Here is a 25,383-nt window from a genome sequence, read left to right as displayed (position 1 = left end):
GCTCAAGGGGTAGAGTGCTAACCTTGAGCTGAAGAGCTGAGGGACAGCGCCCAGGCCCAGAGTTCAGGCCCATGACCGACAAAAAAAAAAAAAAAAGGAGGAGAGGGAATGAAGGGAAAGGAAAGAAAAGGAAGGTTAGTGAAGAGAAGAGAGAGGGGGGGGACTTTTTGAAGGAGCCTGGCCTTGGAAGACAACTTTGAGGACAGCAAGGCCAGATCCAAGCCAATGGATGATGACTTGGCTGCTGTTGTAAGGGTCCAGAAAGCAGCAGTCAAATGAGGTGCCTGCTTGAAAGGAAAGGGGGTTAAGAGAAGGGCCAGGGGTCAGATGGGATGGGGAAGGATCCACGGTGGTGTTTATGGAGATTTAGTTGGGTGCCATTTGTTCTTCACCACAACCCAGGGAGGCACTATTATTATTCCCATTCTGTAGAGAGAAGGACTCAAAGTTGTGTCCTGCCCAGGATCACAGTGAGCCCACAGCCCCAACTAAGGAAAGGTAGCCACAGACACCACTGACCACCCTGTGCCTTGGCAGGAAATGGGAGGGTGGGGATCCCGGTGTGGCCCACCAGAAGACCCCTACCTGTCTGCTGCTGACCCCAGAGGGCACCTTTCACAGTTTTGGCTATACTGCCCGGGATTACTACCACGACCTGGACCCCGAGGAGGCGCGGGACTGGCTGTACTTTGAAAAATTCAAGATGAAGATACACAGTGCCACTGTGAGCCACTACAGGGCGGGGCTTTGGCCAGGAAGGCAAGACAGGGCTGGGAAGGGGCAGGGTTAGTGGAAGGTGGGACACATCAGGTGACCCCTGAAGGATGGCTAAGAGGGCCAGCTAAAGAGTGGCGGGAAGAACCCGGAGATGGGCAGTACTTTGTCACTGTAGGCAGGATTTATACTGGCAGGGCTCAGTGAACAAGGATTACAAGATGGACGGGACTGAGAAGAGGCAGGAGCAGAACTAACTTGGGACTGGGGTGAAACAGGGTTGGGAAACTCCAGGAAATGGGGCCGAGCTATGACCTCCTTCCTGCATACTGACCTGGTATCCTCCAGGATCTCACCTTGAAGACCCAGCTAGAGGCAGTAAATGGGAAGAAGATGCCGGCCCTGGAGGTGTTTGCCCATGCCCTCCGTTTCTTCAAGGAGCATGCTCTGCAGGTGTGCTGCTCAGCCCTGGGGCAGGGACTCCCGGGCCCTCCTATTCCCTACTGTCCCCTGTCCACAGTTAGGTCCTCACTATAGAGGTCACAGGCCATCTTTCCCTGTCTCTTGTCTTCCTGTCTGTAGAACCTGTACCAGAACCAGTGGGGAGGGGACATTCTTCCAACTCAGCTCGGAAGTCCTTCCTGGGGTTTGATTAGTTCCTCCAACTCCCAGAGAGGGTGGAAGATGCCCCTAGCCCGCTCTCCCCTGACTGTCCTCTCCTACTTCAGGAGCTAAGAGAGCAGTGCCCATCTCTGCCTGAGAAGGACTCTGTGCGCTGGGTGTTGACAGTGCCAGCCATCTGGAAACAGCCAGCAAAGCAGTTCATGCGGGAGGCCGCTTACCTGGTGAGGATGGGCCTGGGCTGGGGACACTGCCTGAGAAAGCTCTGGAGGCCCCACACTTCATTTCCCTGCCACCTCTGGGACCACCTAGTCGTTGAGCAAAGGCCTCCGGCCTTTCTGTGCTGGGAATTTGGGAAGGCTATTGTAACCAAGAAAGGGAACAGGCCTGCAGGAATAGGCAGATGGACAAGAGGCACAGCCCAGTGGAGACAAGGTCTTAAGTCAGGTTTTCTAGATAGAAGCAGAGCCTATGATGTGTGTGTGGGGGGGAGGGTATCTGTTAGCTTTCGGGGGGGGGGGAAAGAGGTAGGAAGCAGGAAATGAGAGAGCTGGGCAAGGGTTTGTTTTACTGGGGTCCACCCTGAGCCTGAGCACACAGGAGCTCTGAGGGAGAATTTAGAAGAACCGGCTACAGTGAAGCAAGGGTCTCCAGCAGTCATTGATCGCTGGGGGACTGAGAGGGACACCTGATCAATCAGACTGGTTCCTATTGGGCTGTGAAAGTTGCGCAAGAGCAGGAACAGCTGTGTACTCTCAGCAGCCAGGCCTCCTGGCAGCATGTAAGACACCAAGAATGCCCACTTCCGCTGCCAGTGGACTTTCAGGAACACTCCTGCCCCGGCCCCAGTCACTGTAGGTTCCTGAACAGAGGAAAAGGACTGTGAAACTGAAAGGACTGACTGTGGCCAGTATGTGCTGGTCTTCCTATCACAGAAATGCCCAAAGGTCAGGGGAAAGGTTGGCGGGGAGGGTCAGGGGCGCTCAGACACTATCCTCTCCAGTGAGGTCAGAGGAGTTACAATTTCACAGGCTTGGCCTTGCCCTTGGGATTTGCCTGTGGGCCCCCTTAGAGATTCCAAGGTCCCCAGTACATCTGTACCTGTGGCCAGGTATCATTCAGGCATTTGGTCTGTAAGGATGCCAATCCCTGGGAGGAGCTGGCAGGGGGCCCCGTGGGTATACCTGCAGGGATCAGGGGGGAAGCAGGGCTATCATCAACCAGAATAAACAGCCCCACCCTAGCATCCCCCTGCCCACTTACCTACCCTGCCTTACTTACCACCTTACTTCCCTCATGCCAGCTCAGGAAGGGCTAGCCCAGGATGGACAGTCTGCCTCCCCCACCTGGTCAGAATCTAGAAAACCCCACAAACCCTAAAGGACTTCCCAAAGGGATCCCCTGCTCTGGTGCAGGAAACAATAGAACCCAAGTGTCTCCCCTCTCCCACTGGCCTCACTTAGTGCCTGCAGTTTCACTCTTACCTTCCTACGATAGCAGATTGTCTGGGAACAAAGTTCTCCTGGGAATGGGGCGGCCTGTGGCCAGTGTCTAACACCAGCCTGGTGAGCCGTGGGGTGGCCCCGCAATCTCCCCTGTGCACTGCATCCTCCATACTATGCCAGAGTCCCAGCTAACATCCCAACCAGTGCTTGGCTGAGCAGCCCTGCACCTGGGAAGGGGAACCTTGCTGCAGCTACACCTTTCCCTCATGCTGGGCAACCCTTTTGCCATGGCCATGTCCTTTTCCAGCCTGGTTACGTGGTAGCTGTGAGGCAGCTCTAAGCATGCAGCATGAAGGGGCCTCGCAGTCTGGTATGGGTGGGATATGATGCCAGAGGAGGAGGTGGGAGCCCCAGATACTTTCTTAGGTGGCAGCCCATTATGGTGTCCCATCCATCCATCCCCATCCCCAGGCTGGCCTGGTGTCTCGAGAGAATGCAGAACAACTACTCATTGCCCTGGAGCCAGAGGCTGCGTCTGTCTACTGCCGAAAGCTACGTCTACACCAACTCATGGACCTGAGCAGCCGGAACCCTGGCACCGGGCGCCTGGGTGAGCGCCGCTCCATAGACTCCAGCTTCAGGCAGGGTAAGCACCTCCAGGGATCCTGCCCAGCACTGGACTTGGAGGCATTTGCCCTTAGAAGGTCCAAGGCATAGGAAGATCAGAGGTATTTTGGATGCAAGGAAGAGAGCTGTTAACCTGGAGAAGCCCAATCTGAAGGGACAGAAACATCCTGGTAGAGTTCAGTCTGTGGGGGAAACAGGGCACTGGCTCTAGGAGCCCATAGATCATGTTGCCCAAGGCAGCAGGGTCTGAGAAAGGCAGGACTCAGCACTGAGTCTGAGTATGGGAGAGGCTTAGCTTTCCCTGTGGGCACTGATGAAGAAGAGAGCCAGCCCCCCCCTTTTTTTAAACCAGTCCTGGGGCTTGAACTCAGGGCCTGGGCACTGTCCCTGAGCTTCTTTTGTGCATGGCTAGCATTCTACCACTTAAGCCACAGAACCACTTCCATCTTTTTCTGTATATGTGGTACTGAGGAATCAAATCATGCATGCTAGGCAAGCACTCTAACACAAAGCCACATACCCCCCGCCTTGCCCCCACCCACACTCCTCTTTACGAAAGTCACTTGCATCCACTGTTGTCTTCTATCAGCCCCAGCCCTATTCCTCAGCAGCTCCAAGCTCCTGATTCCAGGACCAGGCACTGAGGCCACCAAATGCTGATCTTGATCATCCTCCCAAAGGACATCTTGAGTGAGAAAGAGATCAGGCTCCCAGTGTCCCCCAGCCTAGCTCCTCAGAGTCCTCCTAGTTCTGACTGTGGCCTGATTCTAGTTGGGTTAAAGGAAGGTCTTGGGTCCAAAAAAATACTTCCTCCAGCTCTTGGATGCAGAGCCTAGGGTTTGGAGTCAGCATTGCCTCTCATAGAGCGGGCACATAGGAGTTTCAGTGCTGGTTGCTCCAGGTGCTGGGAGGTGGGTGGGAGGGGAGCTTGGCAGGAAGATGGAGTTGAAGATGGTGGTAGTTCCTTCTAATCTCACTCTTCTCTCCTCCAAACCCAGCCCGCGAGCAGCTGCGGAGGTCCCGGCACAGCCGCACATTCCTGGTTGAGTCAGGTGTAGGAGAGCTGTGGGCAGAGCTGCAAGCAGGTGAGGAAGCACATTCACCCCCTCAGTGCCTTCCTCACAGCCTCCTGAGCAGACCCCACCCTACTCATAGCTGCACCCCCAAATCCACTCCTTCAGAGTCTCTGCAGACACATGGATGAACCATTTCTAACCCTCTAGATTTTTTTCTCCCACACCTTGAGCTCCTATTTGATAGCCTGGGGTTCAAGCACCTGAAATCACAGACACACACAGAGACACAGACACATACACAGGCTGGTCTTGGGACCTGGGGCAGGGGTGGGGGCTGGAGGAGTCCCTGGGTGAGGAGACAGTGTGTTCCTGCCCTGGCCGCTGCAGGAGACCGCTACATGGTGGCAGACTGCGGCGGGGGCACTGTGGATCTGACCGTGCACCAGCTGGAGCAGCCCCACGGCACGCTCAAAGAGCTCTACAAGGCGTCGGGTGAGCGCCCTCGCTGACCGTCCCCCGCCCCCCCCCGCAGCGCGTGCCGGCCCCGCCATCGCCCCCTGGCGGCCCAGTGGGCACTGACACCCTCCCCGTCCTCTGCCCCACCGCAGGCGGCCCCTACGGCGCGGTGGGAGTGGACTTGGCCTTTGAGCAGTTACTGTGCCGCATCTTCGGCGAGGACTTCATCGCTACCTTCAAAAGGCAACGGCCCGCAGCTTGGGTGGATCTGACCATCGCCTTCGAGGCCCGCAAACGCACGGCGGCCCCACACCGCGCGGGGGCACTCAACATCTCGCTGCCCTTCTCCTTCATTGACTTCTACCGCAAGCAACGAGGCCACAACGTGGAGACCGCCCTTCGCAGGAGCAGGTGGGCAGTGCGGGGAAGGGGGAGGCTCGGGCAGAATGTGCTGATAGGAAATGCCCCTGCAAGAGTCTTGAGCTCCAGCGGATGGGGGAAACTGCCCACCTGATCATAAGCAAAACACAGTGACAGGGATGGGAGTACTCAGAGCAGCAGATGCTGCATCTAGAGCAGGAGCCCGCTGCCCAAACTTGGCAAGGGGGAGTCATGGGCCAGGGGTAAGGGGAAGTGCGAGTGTGCATTTTCTCCCTGCCCTGCCCTAGCCTGCCAGCCAGTGCTGCACAGAGCAAGGTCATTTCTTGGGGTTGAGAATAAGGACCTTTCACACACACAACTCACAGTCCTGGTCAGACAGGGGTAGGGAATGAAGACGACAAGTTGCAAGCCCCCCCGTAAGCAGCTGGACTCTGACCCATGGGCCTGTGCTCCCTCCTTTTTTTGGTCACCTACAGTGTGAACTTTGTAAAGTGGTCCTCACAAGGGATGCTCCGGATGTCTTGTGAGGCCATGAACGAGCTCTTTCAGCCCACGGTCAGTGGGATCATCCAGCATATAGGTGAGTGTCTGGGCTCAGTCCCTTCATTTAGCTCTAGATTTGGGAATAAGTTCTTTCCTCAGTACCTGGAAATTACCACACCTCCCAGGACTGGGATGAGACCCACAGTTATCTATAAAAGCTGTACTGGGCGATGCAGTGGTAATCAATAGCTACAAGGATCATGGGCTGGGAAGGTGGCTCAGTGGTAGAGTGTTTGCCTTGCATGCATGAGGCCCTGGGTTAGATTCCTCAGCACCACCTAAGCAGAAAAAGCCAGAAGTAGCGCTGTGGCTCAATTGGTAGTGCACTAGCCTTGAGTTGAATTGCTCAGGGACAGTGCCTAGGCCTACCTAGAGTTCAGGCCCCACAACTGACAAAAGAAAAAAAAAAGAGCTAGGAGGACCATGTGTAGTCCTGCCAGGTTAAAGAATCTCTACCACCTCAGTTTCCCCAGCTGTAAAATAGGGTGTTAGTACTGGGTTCCCCTAAAGGCTATCAAGGGACTAAATGAGTTTTGCGTTTAGTGGATACATTGACCTGCAGGCACTTGATACTGTAAATGCATGTGTGTCCTGATTCCTCACCCTCCACTGGAGAGAAGGGAATCTGGGAGTGTTAGGTGGAGTGCTGTGAGTATTGTCTTCACCTGAGAGAAAGGCATCCAGAGTTTTATGTCGTTTCTGTTTGGGTTCTTTTTCGGGGAGGGGGGGAGGGACTTAAACTCAGGACTCCAGCTCTGTCCATAAGTTTTTTTGCTCAAGGCTAGCACCCTACCTCTTTGAGTCACAGTCTCCATGTTTTCTTTTCTTTTCTTTCTTTCCCTCTTGCGCTCGGAAAATTGGAGATGAGTCTCATGGACTTTCCTCCTGGGCTGGCTTGGAACCACCATTCTCAGATCTCAGCCTCCTGAGTAGCTCGGATTGCAGGCCAGAGCCACCAGCACCATGAGGCATTCAGTGTTGTTTTTTGTTGGTGGTGTTTTGCTTTTTGTCTTTAGTCCCAACATAGTTCAAAGGTCTAGCTTTTAGTGCGGGGGAGGGGACATCGCCACCAAGCAGCGGCCTTAGAGGCTTTTTCTCTCCTCCCCACTCCCCACTGCCCCGCAGAGGCGCTGCTGGCGCGGCCCGAGGTGCAGGGCGTGAAGCTGCTGTTCCTGGTGGGCGGCTTCGCCGAGTCTGCGGTGCTGCAGCACGCCGTGCAGGCGGCGCTGGGCGCCCGCGGCCTGCGCGTGGTGGTCCCGCACGACGTGGGCCTCACCATCCTCAAGGGCGCCGTGCTCTTCGGCCAGGCCCCGGGCGTGGTGCGGGTGCGCCGCTCGCCGCTCACCTACGGCGTGGGCGTGCTCAACCGCTTCGTGGCCGGGCGCCACCCGCCCGACAAGCTGCTGGTGCGCGACGGCCGCCGCTGGTGCACCGACGTCTTCGAGCGCTTCGTGGCGGCCGAGCAGTCGGTGGCGCTGGGCGAGGAGGTGCGGCGCAGTTACTGCCCCGCGCGGCCCGGCCAGCGGCGCGTGCTCATCAACCTGTACTGCTGCGCCGCCGAGGACGCGCGCTTCATCACCGACCCGGGCGTGCGCAAGTGCGGCGCGCTCAGCCTGGAGCTCGAGCCCGCCGACGGCGGCCCTGATGGCACCGCCGCAACCCCCGGCCGCCGCGAGATCCGCGCCGCCATGCAGTTTGGCGACACCGAGATTAAGGTCACTGCCGTCGACGTCAGCACCAATCGTTCCGTGCGTGCCGCCATCGACTTTCTCTCCAACTGAGGGCGCCCTGGCGCGGCGCCAGCCCCCTCGGCCCGGCCGGCCCGGCGCGGCCCCGCCCTCCTCGTCCCCGGGTTGGGGGAGCCGGCTGGGGGCCGAGGAATGCGCGGCTTCTGAGGTCAGCGCCCCTTGCCCCGCCCCCCAGCTCGGGAGAGGTGAGGTCATGGGGGCGGGCGCTCGCCTTGGGATAGGGCCTTGGTCCTCTGACTGAGGCTAAAGGGGAATGGGAGGCCTCGAGGAGGTTTGCCTGCGAGCGCAGTCCAGGTGATGGCCTCGATTTCTGGGATATGTCAAGTGAGGTAGGCACCAGGTGGGGCCGTGGGAAGGAGACTGCAGGGCCTGGACCTGAGGGACGGGTCTTCACTAATTGATGGGCTCCAGTCATGAGGAACCAGGCAGAGCGACACCATACCGCAGGAAAATGACAGTGGACAGAGGGACACGAGTGTAATAACACCGTCCGGGATGTGGTGCTGACCGCCTAAGAATGACTGTTGTAGAAAGGTGGTAGTTACTCCTGGGAGGGTATGTTATGGTGAGGGCAGTTTTGAGGGGATATGGGAATAGCCGGGAAGTGGGGGTAAGGCAGCCTATGAATAACCCACCTGCTCCCACGGAAGCCATGGGGGCCGGGCCCAATCTGCCATTCATAGGTGTGCCATTAGGGAAGATTCCCTGGTCACCATGGGCCTCACTTTCCCCAAGTGTGAGATGGGGCACTTCCCTCCAGCAAAGACATGCAACAGCTCCACCTGCCTGAGAACTCACCCGAAAGTGACAATAAAGCATTATGTTCCAGGGGAAGCTACAGCCTGCTGGTGCCCTGTGAGTAGAGACCCCAATAATGGGAGTAGGGTGAGAGGCATATGTGCCAAACACAGGAGTTTCAGCTGCACGCAGGGAAGGAAGTGGCCAGAAGGGGATGCTGCTTTCTCCCTGTCAACTACGCCAAACAGCTTCTCAGGATTCTCTAAGGCCAGGGCAGGAGGCTGCTCCCCATCCAAACTCACTGGGCAACTGGGTCTGAGGCCTAAACTACCTCGGAGGACCTGTACACTTCCTTCTGGGGCAGCACCCCTGCCTCCTGAAAGTATAAGTTTACCCAAGTCTGTTGTTGGCTCATCTGTGAGGGACTGGGCAGTCTTGGTACCACAGAGGGGAAAAAAAAAAAAAAAACAACAACAACCCTGTATCCACTGGAAGTTTTATTTAAGGTTCTGTTCCAACCAGTCATTTAAAAACCAAGTAACACAGACCTGAGGGGTAGGAACTGGGAACCGAGCCTCCCTCCTACTCTTGTGGGCAGCAGTCAGAAAGGAGGAGGGGTGGGAAAGGTGGCTGAGGTGAGATAGCAGCAGCAGCAGCAATGGGGGTGGGGGGTCGACATCACAGAGCCACTCTGTCATCTCCCAGACCCAGGCCGGAGCCCCTAAGGCTTGGGGTGGAGAGTGGGTAGATCCCACACCAGGCCCTCCTGTCCTCTCCTCAGATACCCACCTTGGGAGCTCAACCTATTTCTTCCAGCAGGAGACTGAGGCACATGAAGAGGAGGAAGTGGGAGAGGAGGACAGAGGAAAGGCAGGGTGGTGGCAGAATGAAGGCAGAGGTGAGAGGCACTAGGCCCGGCCTAGGCGGTGGACATGCCATTCCCATGCCGACCCTAGGGAGGGGTAAGGAAGCCACATCATCACGCAGCATGTTGGGAGAGGAGGCAGGGTTTAAGGCTGAGAAGCCCCAAGGCAGGCTGGCCTCAGTCGAAGCCATGCCAGTCGCTGTGCTCTGAGTCATACTCCAGTTCGGCACCCACACACTTGACACCATCCAGCAGCATCGGTGTACCATGGTGCCGGTCTGCAAATTGGGATACGGGTTGGACTGTGGTTCACACCCTGGTCCCGTCCCCCCATGGTCTACTCCAAGGAGATCCTTACCCCCAATCAGCTGGGCTTTGTGGGGAGGCCCCCACCAGAGGCTGAAGCCCTAAATCGGCAAAGAAACCTCTAGGCCAATCTTACTCCTCTTCCCTCTCACCAGATGCCAGCCTCCTCACTCACCCATGACCCGCGCCTGCACCATCACACGCACGCAGGCACCAGTGCCTCCCTCACAGGCCAACAGCATCTCCTCTTTCAGGACGCCCTCCTTGTGTGCGGAGTACTCGCACTTGATGCTATAACCTGCAGGGGGACAGGGACGGGCCGATTGGTACCTCCCACACTTCCCAAATTGTCTCCTGTAGCCATGGGGCTCCACCCACCAGAAAGGGGCAAGGATGGCCCTTCCAGAGACCCAACTGCACAAGGGGGGCACCTGGACTTGGGAAACTTTCTTCAATAATACGGTGTTGAAGACTAACATGGCTACAAGGGGGAGGCAGGCTCCAACCCAGGCTTCCAAGAGGTTTGCTTCCACACAAAGGGAGTGGTGATAAAGAATGGGGGGAGGGGATGGGAAGGTGGCTCAGTGGTAGAGCGCTTGCCTTGCATGCATGAGGCTCTGGGTTTGATTCCTCAGTACCACATACACAGAAAAGCTGGAAGTGGTACTTGTGGCTCAAGTGGTAGAGTGCTAGCCTTGAGCAAAAGCAGCTCAGAAACAGTGCCCAGACCCTGAGTTCAAGCCTTGGGACTGGCAAGAGAGAGGGAGAGGGAGAGGGAGAGGGTGGGAGAGGGAAAGAGAGAAAGCAAGCAAGCAAGCTTTGAGTGGGTCAAGTGGCAAAAGGCAAAGCAAAAGCTTGAGGGGTTTTCCTCAATCCACTAAGTGCCAAGTCATGAATGGGGGAGCATGGAACTGAAGCTGGGGCAATGGGCAGCACACCACAAAACTGATACTCTAGCCTCTTCCAGGCTGGAGTAGGGGTGTAACATGACCTAAAGCCAGCTGGGTAGAGAGAAACAGCCTAAGATCTAAGGTGAGCACTAGAAGTCAGCTACCCAGAGTCCCTGCAGTTCCAACCTTGCTCTCCAGGGGGAGAGGGCTGACCAGGCCCTCAGTGGCCTCCCCACTGAGGAAACCATCAGCCAGTGGGCATATGTAGCCCTGCAAAGTTGCCACACTGCAAACTCGTAGTGGTACCATGTCCCTGACTTAGTGAACTGCCTAACCCCCCCATCGCCACACTCTCATTCCCTCTCACAGCCAGGACCACTGGATGAGGGCAGGCCTTCAGCAGCCCAGGTGACATACCTTCAGGAATGGGCATGACACTGAGGAGCCTGAGGTGCAGGCTGGGGACAGGTGCCTCATGGATGTCTTTGCTCAGCCTGAGCACGGGGGGCAGAGTGAAGGTAATCTCATACCTGTGCAGGATCTTCAGGAAGCCAACCTGCAGCAGGAGAAGAGAGGGAAGAGGCACCTTCACTTACTGCTTCATCCAGGGCCCATCCAGGCTGTGCTACCTATAATCCCAGCACTTGCTTCCCTGGGAGTCCATTACTCCTACATTACTTCATCTGGTCCACATCCCTAATCAGATGGCTCCAGGTCCTGTGACAGAATCTCCCAAGAACCAACCAGCACAATCCAAAGCATGTGTGTCAGAGGCCCACAGTCCTCATAGATGAGACACATGGAAACCACATTGTGTGACTAGGGAGAAGTCTTCCCTAGACTTTTGACCATTTCTTACCTGCATGGCACACAGCATGTCACCAACCACTGCCCCAGAGGGCAGTGACAAAGTCCTATGACATAGATCACCTACCTACTCTCACCATTCTAGCACTTGCTCAGAGGCAGTAGCTCAGGGTCAGGGATGCTGGTCCTCCAGACTTTCATGTGGAGACACTTTGCAACACAGCATGAGATTGAGGGGAGGAGAGGGATTCAATAAATAAGACCCTAGGGTCTAGGGATGTAGCTCAGGAGTAGTGTGCTTAGCGTGTGTGAGAAGCTGAGTTCAATCCCCATAAACTGCCAACAAAAAAGAAAAGGAGGGAGGGGGGAAGGCTAGACCACAGCTGGCCCCAGACTTGGCATCAATCACAGAGCTCAGACTCTAGACTGATCACAGATGCCTGCCTGCTGACCCGAACGCTCAGTGTGCCCAGCAGTCTACGCTGTCCGTGCAGTGGTTGGCAACCAATATCCCTCTGGGACAGATGCCATCCTTAGAAACTCCAGAGATGTGAAGGGTCATAGGTTGAGGTGGCTGCTAAGTAGGGGGTCTGGCAAGGGGTGCCAGTCTAGTAGGCCCAGCTGAGTATATAGTTACAGGAGCTGAACAGCCTCACCCCAGGGAGCAGGTTACAGCCTCACCCCAGGGAGCAGGTTACAGCCTCACCCCAGGGAGCAGGTTAGGAGTGGAGTCTTTTGATGAAACCAGGCTGATGTTACCACGTGATAAACTTTACTCCATGTGACCCCTATATCACATTCTGCTATTGGAGGGTACACCACTCAAGAAAGCTTTGTGGCTGTACCTGTTTGCTATAACCTGTAACCCAACTGTACTACTTGCAGAATCTTCCAGGAAGGATACTCAGAGATGTGCAAAACAATACTCATTAGTGCCCTATTTATAACAGAGAAACAAACCACCGTAACACCCAGGAACAGGAAGCAGCCAAATCAATGTGAGGCACAGTCTGGAGGGTCAAGCAGGAATAAAATCTTGTAGAAAATTATTTTCTGACACAGACAAGAAGCAGTTCACAGACAGATGCCAGCAAAATAGCATGTCCATGGTGATACCAGCTCTTTGTTTTTGGAAATGAAGCTTAAAAAAAAAAAAGGGCTAGAATGACACATATCAAAATAGCAACCATGATTACAGTGCAACTGGCTAATTTTAAATTTCTTTTAATTTATTTTTTTTTAGGCAGTGCTGAGAATCAAGCCAGGGCCTCACACATTCTAGGCAGAGTCTACTACTGACCTATATCCTTAGCCTCGCTATTTTTTTCTATCTTCCAAATTTTCTCTAGTATACATTTTGCAATAAAGTGACAGTACTACTTTTTTTAAAAATTGTAGTTCATGCTATTTATTTCCTTGGAGAAAACTGTCAGCTACAAGGGAAAGAATAACAACTTTAGAGTTGAAGAGAAATCTGGGCCCCTCTCTAAGGACAACCAGCTACTTCTCAGGGCTTTCACCAAAGACCAGACCTCAGTCCCACCCTGCACAGGGCACTCCTGCTCAGACCAGGACCCCTGACTGATTGATCAATCTGTTTTCCCCAACCCACCCTCTCTAGAGTTCTTTCTGCCTCTTCCAAGTGGATATGAGGCACTAGAGTGTACACTGAAGACCCCTGTCAGGGGTAAGGTGTGGCTCTAAGGAGAAGGGGGTGTTCCACTAAATAGAGAACGGGGTGAGGGCAGGTATACAGCTCAGAGGCACACTATATGTGTGGCATGCATAAGGCTCTGGATTCTATCTAAGCACAAAATAAAATGTGAGTGATTTAAAAAAATACAAACTACAAGGTAGAAAAAATAACCTGTGCAATAAAATCAGGGTGGTGGCATGGCTCAGCAGTAGAACACCTGCCTAACAAGTGCAAGGCCCTAAGTATAGCCCCGGAATAGCCAAAAAATAAAGGAGAAGAAAAATAAAAGCTGGTTATGGCACATGTCTATGGTCCTAATGATTCTCAAGGGTGAAAATAAGAAGCTTGTCCTGGGCTGGGAAGCTGGCTCAGTGGTAGAGTGCTGGCCTCGCATGCATGAGGCCCTCTGTTCGATTCCTCAGCACCACATAAGCAGAAAAAAGCCAGAAGTGGCACTGTGGCTCAAGTGGTAGGGTGCTAGCTGAAGAGTTGATGGATAGCGCCCAGGCCCAGAGTTCAGCCCCCATGACCGACCAAAAAAAAAAAAGCTTGCCCAGGCAAAAATGCATACCCCATCTTAAAAAAAAAATCATAAAAAGCAAAAAATGTCCATGGCTCAAGTGGTAGAACACTTGCCTAGCAAGAATAAGACTGTCAGCCAGGCTCTGGTGACCCACACCTATAATCCTAGCTAATAGATCTAAGGATTGAGGTTCTCTGATCTCCAATTAACCACTAGAAAAACAGAAGTGGTGCTGTGGCTAAAAGTAGTAGAGCTCTAGACTTGAGCTGAAGAGCTCAGAGACAGTGCCTACGCCTAGAGTTCAAGCCCCATGAACAACAACAACAACAAAAGGTATTTCTCTCATCAGTTCTGCCATCTTTCATCTTACGGATGGAGAAACCAAGGCAAAGATGTGTTTGAGTCCGGTTGAGGGAAGGAAGTAATGGGTGGAAGACGCCCAGCAGAAGCAGGAAGGAAGGGGACGGAGGGATCTATGATGGAGGAGACATGTACCTACCTTAACCAGAAAGCTGCTTTCACTCTCCTGAGTGACCATGACCACTGAGTCATGCAGCTTCTCATCAAAATGGACATGGCCCTGGGAGCCTTCTGCATCATGGCTTGCCGCAAAGCGGATACTCCGGACTCTGGGCTTGTTGCCTAGAAAGAGTGGGAGAGGAATCCAGGGGCCACTAGCTTTCTCTTTCCCAGCAAACCATGTCCCTTGTTCCCCAGCTGTCCTTGATATCACCCAGCATCCACTGGCAAGCTCCTTCCTGGCTGAGATGGACAATGGTGGACATAAGGCTTGAGGACCTTCATTATGCCCTACCTGCCCAGTACTCCCACAAAATTCTCCCTTCAGCATAGAAATGGTGGGGGTAGGAACTTGAGGCTGGATGATAAGATTCCTCACTTGGAAGGGAGGAAGCTGGCATCAGAGACAAGAAGACACAGTCCTCTTGGCCTTCCCCTTCTGCCCAGCCAGTACAGGGCTGGGCCTCTGCATGTCCTGTCCCAGCCTTTCCTAGAGGGAGCCAAGCTCACCATGCCTGGCATCTTTTCTCCCAGGTCTTTCCTGCCTGTGCCTCCTGATGACCCCAACCAGTATAACATGGGGAGGGAAAGGAGGAGGGAAGCTCAGGTATAGGAATGTACTCTTGGGGACTTGCTTGCAGTGGGAAAAATGGAAGTGAAAACTCATACTATGCCATGCTGTAGCTGCTACTAAAGCTAGCTGCTCACTGGCAGGTAAGAAGGAAAAAGTTGACTCAGGCATTAGTGGCTCACTCCTGTAATTCTAGCTATTCAGGAAGCTAAGATCTGAGGATCACAGTTTGAAGCCAGCTCAGGCAGGAAAACCCCACACCCTCCCCTCCACCCCCCCCCCCAACCATGTCGTAAGTCTTGAACTCTGCGCCTGGGCCCTGTCCCTGAGCTCTTCAGCTCAAGGTGACTGCTCTACTACTAGAGCCACATGCCACTTCCTGTTTTCAGGTGCTTAATTGGAGATAAGAGTCTCACAGATTTTTCTGCCCTGGCTGGCTTTGAACCTTGACCTTCAGATCTCAGCCTCCTGAGTAGCTAGGATTATAGGCGTTAGCCATGGGTACCCGGCTCTGTGAGACTCTTCTCTCTAGTTAAGCACCTAAAAGCCAGAAGTCTAGATGTAGTAGAGCATTAACCTTGAGCACACATGCTCAGGGACAGAACAGGCCCGAAGTTCAAGCCCCATGACCAAAAACAACCACCAAAAACAAAAAGAAGAAGAAGAAAAAAGCTGGAGAGCTTCCTAGCACTCCACACCATTTTCTCCCCTGCTTAGCCCCTGTTAAAGCTCTTGGCTGTCCCTGAGCTGGCCAGAAAGGGCAGAGGTTTAGACAGGATGAGTGGTAAGGTAAAGAGCCAACAGAGGGCCTGGTCTGCATGGACACTCACCCTTTTCCCCTTTGATCCTCTAGCCAGGGATGGGGAACATCCAGCCCATGAGCTGTATAGGTCATTTGGTACATGATAGGACAGACACATACACTTTTGGAATGCTTCATGTCATTTACCATTTGCCTGAATTAAGAATTTTGTATGGGGCTGGGAAGGTGGCTCAGTGGTAGAGCGCTTGCCTTGCATGCATGAGGCCCTGGGTTCAATTCCTCAACACCACATAAACAGAAAAAAAAAGCCAGAGGTGGTGTTGTGGCTCAAGTGGTAGAGCGCTAGCCTTGAGCTGAAGAGCTGAGGGACAGTACCCAGGCCCAGAGTTCAGGCCCACGACTGGACCAAAAATAATAAATTAAAAAAATAAAGAAAGACAGAATTTTGTATGGCCTGCAAACAATGTTATAAATAACCAAATGGCCCTTGTCTGCTAGTCTCCTTCTCCTCCCTCATTATCCCTTAGGCCTCCAAGAGCCTCAACTAAAGTCCTCTGGGTGGAAGGACTTAGGGTACCTTTGGTCTGGGATCCTGAATACTTAGCAGAAGTCCTCTAGATTGTTACCAGAGTTTAGATTCCCTTTCAGAGCTTGCTGTGGCCCTATCCACCTCCCCAGTCTTGGGACACATCACAACCTTGAATGTCCCCTACCCCTTAACAGTAGAATGAAAGATGGCACAGAAGCATATGCCTCTGAAGAACAGCAAGGCAAGGAGACAGCAGGGGTCCCTGCCAGGGTCTGGGTAGTCCCAAGGACCTAGAATAAACACTAGCATATTCTTTTTGTCGTTGGTGGTGGTCATGGGGCTTGAACTCAGGGTCTGGGCACTGTCCCTGAGCTCTTTTTGCTCAAGCCTATGCTCTACCACTTTGAGCCATGCTCCACTTTCAGTTTTTGAGTGGTTAAATGAAGAGTCTCATGGGGACTTTTCTGCCCAGGCTGGCTTCGAACCACAATCCTCCAGATTTCAGTCTCCTGAGTAGCTAACATTACAACCACCGGTGTCCGGGCTACACTAGCATATTCTGAATGACGCTGAGTCTCACACCCACACTTAAGGCTGAAGGGGACCTAGCCGGAAACGCTTTCAGACAAGGAAAGCACTCACCCTTGTTGGCTGCAGCCATGGACGTCCTCCCTACCACCAAGCAAGACACACAGCTCCTGCCAGACACCGCCACTCAAGCTCAGCAGCCTCCCATGCTCCAGAGACACCAGTAGGAGCCTGAAGGATGAAGAAGAACAAAGGTCAGGACCACACAGGAGCCAATGGCTGGGGAAGAGCAGAAGACTCCCTATAGGAAAGACCCAAACCTCTGCTGCTCTCAGCAGCCACACGGGTCCAAATCCTCTGACATTGGGCCTTCTGCTCAACCCCTTATGCCATCACTCACATACTCAAGAGCCCTCACCCCTGCCTGAAACCCTACCAACCTAGAGCCCTGCCTGCATATGCTAAGGTTCCAGATGGGCACAGGATGCATGTGCCCAGCCAACCTGAGGCTAGCAGGAAGGACCATCTAGAAAGAAGGAGGGCTTTACTGGTATTTTTCAGAGGCCATTTGTAACAATGTTGATCACAAAGGGTCGCAAGAACCACATTATTCAGGTCACACACCGGTGCAGCTGGGCACAGGTCAGTCAACAGTACGTTTGAAGGTGGGCAAAAAAAGAGGACAGCATAAAATGAACGTATCCTAGTATTCAACCAGGACTATATACAGAACTGAGGCCCATGAGAGGTGCCCATAATCTGAACCTGCCATGCAGACCTGGCCTGAATCTCAGGGTGGCCTCTCAGATTAGCTGTCTCAGGGCAGCAGTAAACATAAAGCACCCCAGGAAGCCTCTGGTGGGCTGTGCAGGACCGATTCAAGCATCAAAACGAGTAATGAGCACAAGTGATGAAAACAGATGGAATACAGAAAACCAGAGCATTCACAGAGATTACAAAAAAGAAGAAAGCAAAACAAACAAACCCAAACCCTCATGTGTCACTACTGACAATAGCAGTGTCTTAACTCTTTGCTCTGAGAACTGGAGATTAAAGAAAAATAATTCAGCCTGTTTCTTGGTCTTTTTGTAAACCAACTATTCTGGTAGTGATGGAAAGCTCTCTTCACAGGCAATTTGTTGCTGATAAATAACAATGGAATGGCCAAATGCCAAGTCATTCTGCACCTCATAAAGAAACAAATGACAAGCCAGTCACTGGTAGTTCATGCTTATAATCCTAGTCACTCAGGGGGCTAAGATCTGAGGATGGTGGCTTGAAACTAGCCCTGGCAGAAAAGTCTGTGAAACTGTTATTTCCAATAAACTACTCAGAAAAAGCTGGAAATGATGCTGTGGCTCAAGTGGTAGAGCACAAGCCTTGAGCAAAAGCTCAGGAATAGTGCCCAGGCCCTGAGTTCAAGCCCAAGGACCTGCACCCAAAAAAATTTTTAATTAAAAAAATAATAAAAAGAAACAAATGTCAAAGGCAATGACAATCAATAGACACTGAACTGAGAGAGAGAGAGAGAGAGAGGGACCAGAAGATCTACAAATGCCACCAACAAATGAGACGTGTGTGTGTGTGTGTGTGTGTGTGTGTGTGTGTGTGCGCACACTTGGGCTTGAACTCAGGAACTCATGCTTAATTTCAACTTTCTTGGGTCTCTATCACTTGAGTTCAGCATTTTGCTAGTTAATGGAGATGGAGTCTCAAGAGGCTTTTCTACTCAGGCTGGCTTTAAACCCCAATCCTTAAGGTCTCAGCTTCTTTAGTAGCTAGGATTACAGGTATAAGCCATTAGTGCCCAGTAGATTTGGGTTCTTAAAGAGGCAAAATACAAGTTTGTAATGAGGGGAATGTAACATCACCAAGACACACACAGATCTCTCTCTCCTCACTCACCATAGGACAGTCTGACATGCTGATGCCTCTTGGAATGAGGCAGACAAGTCTCACTATCACTGACAAGGGGTTTGTTTGTTTGTTTTTTGGGTCCGGTGGTGGGCCTGAACTCTGGGCCTGAGTGCTGTCCCTCAGCTCTTCAGCTCAAGGCTAGCGCTCTACCACTTGAGCCACAGCGCCACTTCCGGCTTTTTTTCTTTTTGCTAATGTGGTACCGAGGAATCGAACCCAGGGCCTCATGCATGCAAGGCAAGCGCTCTACCACTGAGCCACCTTCCCAGCCCCTGACAAGGGATTCTTGCCAAAGACACTTAACCTGGATCTAATTGAGCTTCTAGCCCCAAAGTCTCATTACTGAAAACGCAGAGGATAGTGGAACAAATTAAGTGACTGAGTGAGCAATGAAACAACCCAGAAGGCAGTGTATGTCACAGGATGACTGACCTGTTTCTTCAAACTTCAAAGGAAAAAAAAAAAAGAGGGAAGACTGTTCTAGATAGGGAATTGGCAAATTATAGGCTGTTGACCATTTACTGCCAGTCATTTGCAAATAAAGTTTTACTGGAACACAACCACTCTAGTTCATTTACATGTTGTCTATGACAGTTTATGCACTGCAACAAAACTATTCTAACTAGTGTGACAAAGACCATATGGCTTGCAAAGTCTAAAATATTTACCATCTAGCCCTTTACAGAGTCTAAAAACCTATGTTCTACATTAATATGTATTTGGTGGACCAAGAAGGCAGGAAAATCTTAGGACAATTGATCTGGTTTTTTCCCCGGATCACAACATCATCTACAAAAAGGAAAGTTTTCTTTTTTTTTTTTTTAATTGTGAAAATACCGCACAGAGGGGTTACAATTACATGGGCAAGGTAATGAGTACATGTCTTATCAAGCATTGTTGCCTCCTCTTTTGTTTCCCCTTCCCATCTTCCCCCTCCACCCCCCCCCTCACTCCTACCTCCGGCCAAAGTTGTAAAGTTGGTTTTTCGACATAACCTCTTGTACATCTCATTGTTGCCATGGGTCCACCTGTATCCCTATTTAAACAATTTGTTTTTTCCCTTTCCCTACACAAAGTATACCAACATCAAATACAGTGAAAATAGGGGTTATACCATGGGGGAGAGGAAAGTTTTTTGTTTTTGTTTTTGGGTCCGGTTGTGGGGCTTGAACTCTGGGCCTGGGTGCTGTCCCTCAGCTCTTCAGCTCAAGGCTAGCATTCTACCACTTGAGCCACAGCGCCACTTCCGGCTTTTTTTCTTTTTGCTTATGTGGTGCTGGGGAATCGAACCCAGGGCCTCATGCATGCAAGGCAAGCGCTCTACCACTGAGCCACCTTCCCACCCAGCCCTGAGAGGAAAGTTTTTGAGTTGGGCTCACTCCTATAATCCTAGTTATTCAGGAGGCTGAGATCTGAGGATTGTAGTTCAGAGTCAGTCTGGTAGAAAAGTCCATGACACTCTTAGCTCCAATTAGCCACAAAAAGCCACTCTTAGCTCAAGTGGTAGAGCACTAGCCTTGAGTACAAAAGCTCAGAGACAGCACTCAGAGCTAGAGTTCAAGCCCCAGGACCAGCAAAAAAAAAAAGAAAGAAAGAAAGAAAGGAAGGAAGGAAGGGAGGGAGGGAAGGGAGGAGGGAGGGAGGGAAAGAAAGAGAGAGAGAGAGAGAGAGAGAAAGAAAGAAGGAGGTAGAGGAAGAGGAGAGGAGAAAGGAAACAGGGGAATGGGTTTCTAAGTCCCATTAAGAGACATTCAGGGGATAATTGGGAAAACAAAAGCCATGGACATTAAGAAATGAGCTGAAGCTGGGCGCTGGTGGCTCACGCCTGTAATCCTAGCTACTCAGGAGGCTGAGATCTGAGGATCGCGGTTCAAAGCCAGCCCGGGCAGGAGAGACTGTGAGACTCCTATCTCCAATAAACCACCAAACCGTAAGTGGCGCTGTAGCTCAAGTGGTAGAGCACTCGCCTTGAGCTGAAGAGCTGAGGGACAGCGCCCAGGCCCAGAGTTCAAGTCCCACAACCGACAAAAAAAAAAAAAAGAAATGAGCTGAGGGGCTGGAAATGTGGCTCAGTGGTAGAGTGCTTGGCTAACATGCATGAAGTCCTAGGTTCGATTCTTCAGTAACACAAAAGTGGAGCTGTGGTTCAAGTAGTAGAGTACTATCCTTGAGGGAAAGAAGCTCAGAGACAGTGCCCAGAGCCTGAGTTCAAGCCCCAGGACTAGCAAAAAGAAAAAAGAAATGAGCTGATTTTGTTTAGTGGAAATATACTATACAGAATGTTTTTTTTTTTTTTGAGAAACGCACTGAAAGTATTTAGAGATGAGAGGCCCATGCGTGACCTTGGCTAATCCTGATAATGAAGAGAAACCACAGAGCAGCCTTATTGTCAGGGGCTGGGCCTGTCCAAGACATGAACTCAAGGTCCCCTGGGTGCTTAGAAGCCCTGGGAATGGGAATGACCTTACTTCTACTCCCACTCTCAGACAAGCCACCCATGCCCAAGCCCTGCCTCCTAAGTAGTGAGCTCACCATGTTCATCTGTCCCAGAAGGCTCCTGGGCCTAGAGAGATGAATGGAGGGGCCTGGCTCGCCTCTAGAAAGCAGGACTTGCCAGCGAGGGAACTGCTCTGAACCAGCACCATCCTCAGAGGCCTCAGGATGCAGAAAGGCAAACTCTACCCTACTCAACTCTGTCCAGGGCTGCTTGGGGTCAGTTTGCCTCCAAGAAGCCTGACCTTGGAAAGGACTTTGCCCCAACCCAGCCACTCCAGCCACCCAACTGTGGCAAACAGGCAAATGTAAGAGCCATACCTTCATCCATCCCTGAAGATCCTACTCATACACATTTCTTCAGGTGGGGGGCAGTCTCCCTAGGACTCTTCTTGGATACCTGGCTGGTGAGCAAAAGCTACTGGGAGGATTTTCCACAAAACACTCTGGTCCACTACTACAGTCCCACCCTGTCTTCCCCAACCCCACTGCCTGGTCTCTGCCTGCCTTTGCCAAGGCCATCTGACGGAAGCAATCTCCTGTCCCATTAAAGTAATCCCTATCCACACTTTAACTGAGGGCTTGCCTGAGCATATCCTTTTAAGGGAACACTCTCTTACTCCACCTCAAGTCTTAGGATAGGCCTAGAATTCTTTACAAGATTCCTATTCTCACTTCTGGATCATTCATTCAGTCTTCCTCACCTTAAAAGGGGACTGATTAGCCGGGCATGGTGGCTCATGCCTGTACTCCTAGCTACTCAGGAGGCTGAGATCTGAGGATCACGGTTCAAAACCAGCCTGGGGGACTGGGAAGGTGGCTCAGTGGTAAAGCACTTGCCTTGCATGCTCAAGGCCCTGGGTTCAATTCTTCAGTACCACATAAGAAAAAAGCCAGAAGTGGCGCTGTGGCTCAAATGGTAGAGTGCTAGCCTTAAGCTGAAGAGCTGAGGGTCAGGGCCCAGGCCCAGAGTTCAGGCCCCATGACTGGACCCAAAAAAAAAACAAAAACCAGCCTGGGCAGGAAAGACCATGAGACTCTTATCTCCAATAAACCACTCAGAAAACCTGAAGTGTCACTGTGGCTCAAGTGGTAAAGCACTAGCCTTGAGCTGAAGAGCTGAGGGATAATACCCAGGCCAGAGTTCAAGCCCCACAACCGACAAAAAAAGGAAAAGAAAGAAGAAGGGGAGTGATTGTGGTTTTGCCAAACCTTGTGTCTCCAGAGCCCAGCATAGCACCTGACAAAGCTGCTGTATTCAGTTTATACCTGTTGAATGAATGAACAATCCCCTTAGAAATGCCCAAGTATGGACCTTATTGGGCCCTCCAAGCAGATGTGGTACAATCAGGGCCAATTACCTGCAGGAACCCCCCCACCACCACCACTTCCCCAATTAATGCCCGCTCTAGAGGGCACTCCCCCTATCTCCCAGTGTGGCTTCCTTCTGGGCACACCTCTGATCTTGCCACAGTCATCTGGTTCCCTGCTCAGGCCAACCTTGAGATGGTCAGGCTGCTGAGGACGGAACCCATGTCTCCCGCTGTGGCTGGAACTTGGACAGAGCAATCACTCACGAAGTACCTGAAATCCTCTGTGAGAACATGGTTGTAGTAGGGAAAGAAGTAACTAAAGGAGCCCAAAGGAGACAGGAAAACCAAATCTCTTTCGCAACAGAGAATCTACCAGTAGCTGTCCCCTAGGAGCTAGACTCGCAGTACACAAATTCCTCATTAGAAGCAGGAAACGAGGACAACGGCCTTCTTGGCTGTAGCCATGTCCACAGAGAACTGCTAGTCTACCTTGTAGCTCCTGACCTGGCCTTGCCTCCAGGCAACCTCCTGTGCCTGCCAAGTCTTCACTGTGGCCCAAAAGCTACGCAAGCCCCCAGAGGCATGGGCAAGTCATTTCACTTCTGTGACACACAGGAATAAGCAGCAGCTTATTATCCCAGGGTTTGGTGCAGCTGTGCCTGCACCAAATTGAAAATGCGCCCACCCCACTATGCTCCCACTTCAGAACTCTGCAAAAGCAAATCCCAGAGGGCTTGGTTTCTAAAACAACAGCAATGTTCTGAAAGAGAAGCGCTGGAGAACAGGCACTTCAGGTCAATCCTAGAGGAGCCAAAGTGGCCCTGAAGGTGGACCCCAGGGACTTGAGCTCAAAAAAAAAAAAACAGCTCAAGGATTAAGGGGGCCTCCCTCCCCCTTACTATCCCTGACCTTCCACTTCTTCCACTCCCACGACAGCCAGGCCTCCAGGGAGGGCTAGAGAGATATAGAGAATGTAATCTTAGCCCCTCTACTCTAGCTGCCAACCTGCCAAGGATGAGTCCTTGGACAGTCTCAGGATGGGGAGAGCTAAAAAGCAGGAACAAAAATCTAGGGGTCTTCTGAGACTCTCAGTTCCTCTCAGGAAATATGTGGGTACCTTCTGTCTGGGGAATAGAGAGTGATACACTACAGTGCTGGCTACTGTTCAGGCTGCTCCATGCTAGGGCCCAAGCCCCAATGTGAGAAAGGGTCAGCTACTGCCTAGATATGGCAAAGGGAGCTTTTAAAACTGCTGCCTTCAGCCGGGCGCTGGTGGCTCACGCCTGTAATCCTAGCTACTCAGGAGGCTGAGATCTGAGGATCGCGGTTCAAAGCCAGCCCGGGCAGGAGAGACCATGAGACTCCCATTTCCAATAAAAAAACCACCAGAAAACCAGAAGTGGCGCTGTAGCTCAAGTGGTAGAGCGCTCGACTTGAGCTGAAGAGCTGAGGGACAGTGCCCAGGCCCAGAGTTCAAGCCCCACGACCGACAAAAAAAAAAAAAAAAAAACTGCTGCCTTCTTGCCTACCACCTCTATGCTCCAGAAGCAGTCACCAAGCCCCAAGGTGTCATAGGGTCAGGGAAGGGCTCTGTCCCCATCCTCTCAATCATTTCTCAATCATTCTTCAATCCTCATTCTCAACCTGGCAGAGGGCTTTGTCTGAGCAAAGCCAGACAAGCCACCTTCCACCCTTCCTAAGGCTTCCTGTCATCCTAGTGCTCAGTCTTGGCTTGAGAACTCAGGCCAGGCAGCACTATTCAGCTCCCTCCCCCCCATTAAAGTTCAAGTCTGTCAAAAAAACACCCCCTGAGGTCTCAGGATAGGGCCACCCACACTGGTGGCCTCTCCAGAACATGACATAGGAGTAGAACACACAGCCAGGGCACATCAAGGCTGGAGGTCCTATCAACTCAGCCTTGATCCAACTTTACTTTGTCTTCCCTCTAGCAGACCAAGGGTACAAGGATGGGTATGGGTGTCTTCTCTTTCACAAACAGGAGAGGATAAGTTTGAGCTGGGGAAGGGGTCCCACCATCCCTTCTGTCTTACCAACAAGTGCTGCCCTCTTCTTCCTTTCTTCCACTTGCCCTGCCCTCAACCATAGAGTGCTTGGACTCCTCTAGCCTCCCGACTACCCCACTACTCAGACTCGGCCCTGGGCTGGGCTGTTGACTTGGGGGTTCCCAAGAATCAAAGATCAGTCTGGATTCTGGGGATGACAGCTGCCCTTGACTTTTCGACAGCAAACTAGAGCAGAGTAATAATGCTCTATTCTCCTTCCCCGTGCCAAGGTGCAAGAGGAAATGCAAGCAGTGGCGCCCTCTGCAACCCAAGAGGGCCTGGCTAACAGAAAGACTAGTCCAAATCAGCCCTGCTGGGCTGACGCTGGGAGGGAGGGGGTCGTCGACCAAGTCCCCAGGGGCATGGGCCAGGGAGCCCGAGTACGGGACCGGTATCCTTGCCTGCCGCCATCCCTGTGGGTGTGGCACCCTCGCTCCCACCTCATTCTCGTTTTCGGTGAGGGCAGACGGAGCTGAACGTGCCTCCGACGTACCCATCCGTAGCAGCCAAGGGGTGGCTCGGTCGCTCCCGAGAGCATCCCCCGTGCTCCCGACCTCACCCCGGCTGACGCAGGAGTCTCTCGAGCCCGCTCTCGCAGACACTGCCGCCCTCCTCCCCGAGGGGTGCCGAGGCAGCCCCTCTCCCAGGCTCGGAGAGGCGGCTCTTCCAAGGTCACACCGGGAAGCGGTGGCGATCGCGGCACCGAGGGGGAGGCGACGCCCACCCCGGTACGCCCCCGTCCTCCCAGGGGCCACTGGTGTCCCCGCCACCGGCGCCCCAAGAAAAATCACCCCTTCCACGACAGCTAACGGTCACCCGTGTCCCCCCAAACCTGACATCTCCACTCTCGGGGACCGAGAATCCTCCAGGCCCAGCCCCGCCCGCGTCGCCCCCCGCCCCAACCCTTTCATTACAGCAGGTGGAGTCCCAGACACAGACGGCTGAGGACCGGGAAGGCGAGGAGCGGAATCGCGGCGAGCAGGACCGGACTGGGAAGCGAGGAACGGAGGGACAGTCTCACCTTGCGGGCGCACCCCGAGGCCGAGCCAGGAAAGGAAGAAAACTGCGGCGGCGGCGGCGGCGGTGGCGGCGGTGGCGGTGGAGGCAGCCCGGGCTAACGCCGAGCACGAGGAAGGGAGCCCCGCGCCGCGGCCGCCCGCCTCCCGACACGCCCCCGCCTCCGCTCATTGGTCGACCTGGGGGTGGGGCGAGGGCCGCTTCAGACCAATGAACTGGCTCCAGAGAATGACCAATGAGCGGAGTGCTACCCTACGTCAAGAGCAGGGAACGCTGAGGCTGCGCCCTGCCATC

The 25,383-nt window shown here is 52.9% G+C and overlaps 2 protein-coding genes across 2 annotated transcripts in view; one reads left to right on the top strand and one right to left on the bottom strand.

Annotated features, from left to right (window-relative positions):
- The window catches only part of Hspa12b (heat shock 70kD protein 12B), a 21,090-nt gene extending 12,402 nt beyond the window's left edge, over positions 1 to 8,688 (top strand). Inside the window, exons 4-12 of the mRNA XM_013010755.1 lie at positions 538 to 724; positions 1,063 to 1,167; positions 1,443 to 1,559; positions 3,252 to 3,426; positions 4,406 to 4,492; positions 4,811 to 4,915; positions 5,032 to 5,290; positions 5,737 to 5,840; positions 6,929 to 8,688. Coding sequence (XP_012866209.1) covers positions 538 to 724; positions 1,063 to 1,167; positions 1,443 to 1,559; positions 3,252 to 3,426; positions 4,406 to 4,492; positions 4,811 to 4,915; positions 5,032 to 5,290; positions 5,737 to 5,840; positions 6,929 to 7,584 — 1,795 coding nt within the window. The 3' untranslated portion in view covers positions 7,585 to 8,688. The remainder of the gene's footprint in view (positions 1 to 537; positions 725 to 1,062; positions 1,168 to 1,442; positions 1,560 to 3,251; positions 3,427 to 4,405; positions 4,493 to 4,810; positions 4,916 to 5,031; positions 5,291 to 5,736; positions 5,841 to 6,928) is intronic.
- An 85-nt stretch (positions 8,689 to 8,773) lies between these two features.
- On the bottom strand, positions 8,774 to 25,175 carry LOC105981551 (chromosome unknown open reading frame, human C20orf27). Its single transcript, XM_013010750.1, has 6 exons — positions 25,094 to 25,175; positions 16,401 to 16,517; positions 13,876 to 14,018; positions 10,768 to 10,906; positions 9,636 to 9,758; positions 8,774 to 9,432 (listed from the first exon to the last, which is right to left on the bottom strand). Exons 2-6 carry the CDS (start codon positions 16,417 to 16,419, stop codon positions 9,332 to 9,334), a joined length of 525 nt encoding a protein of 174 aa, XP_012866204.1. The 5' UTR covers positions 16,420 to 16,517; positions 25,094 to 25,175; the 3' UTR covers positions 8,774 to 9,331.
- Positions 25,176 to 25,383: the final 208 nt, after the last annotated feature.

This window comes from Dipodomys ordii, unplaced genomic scaffold (assembly GCF_000151885.1).
Source record: "Dipodomys ordii isolate 6190 unplaced genomic scaffold, Dord_2.0 Scaffold13, whole genome shotgun sequence".
NCBI lineage: Eukaryota > Metazoa > Chordata > Mammalia > Rodentia > Heteromyidae > Dipodomys > Dipodomys ordii.
Note: the sequence above shows the minus strand (reverse complement) of the source record. Positions and strands in the feature narration are given on the sequence as shown.

Excerpts from the sequence above, each read along its gene's own strand:
- LOC105981551 (XM_013010750.1), bottom strand. Across the intron at positions 9,759-10,767 it reads TGTCATGCCCATTCCTGAAG|GTTATAGCATCAAGTGCGAG; the intron begins GTATGTCACCTG and ends GTCCCCCTGCAG. Across the intron at positions 9,433-9,635 it reads GGTGCAGGCGCGGGTCATGG|ACCGGCACCATGGTACACCG; the intron begins GTGAGTGAGGAG and ends CCCAATTTGCAG.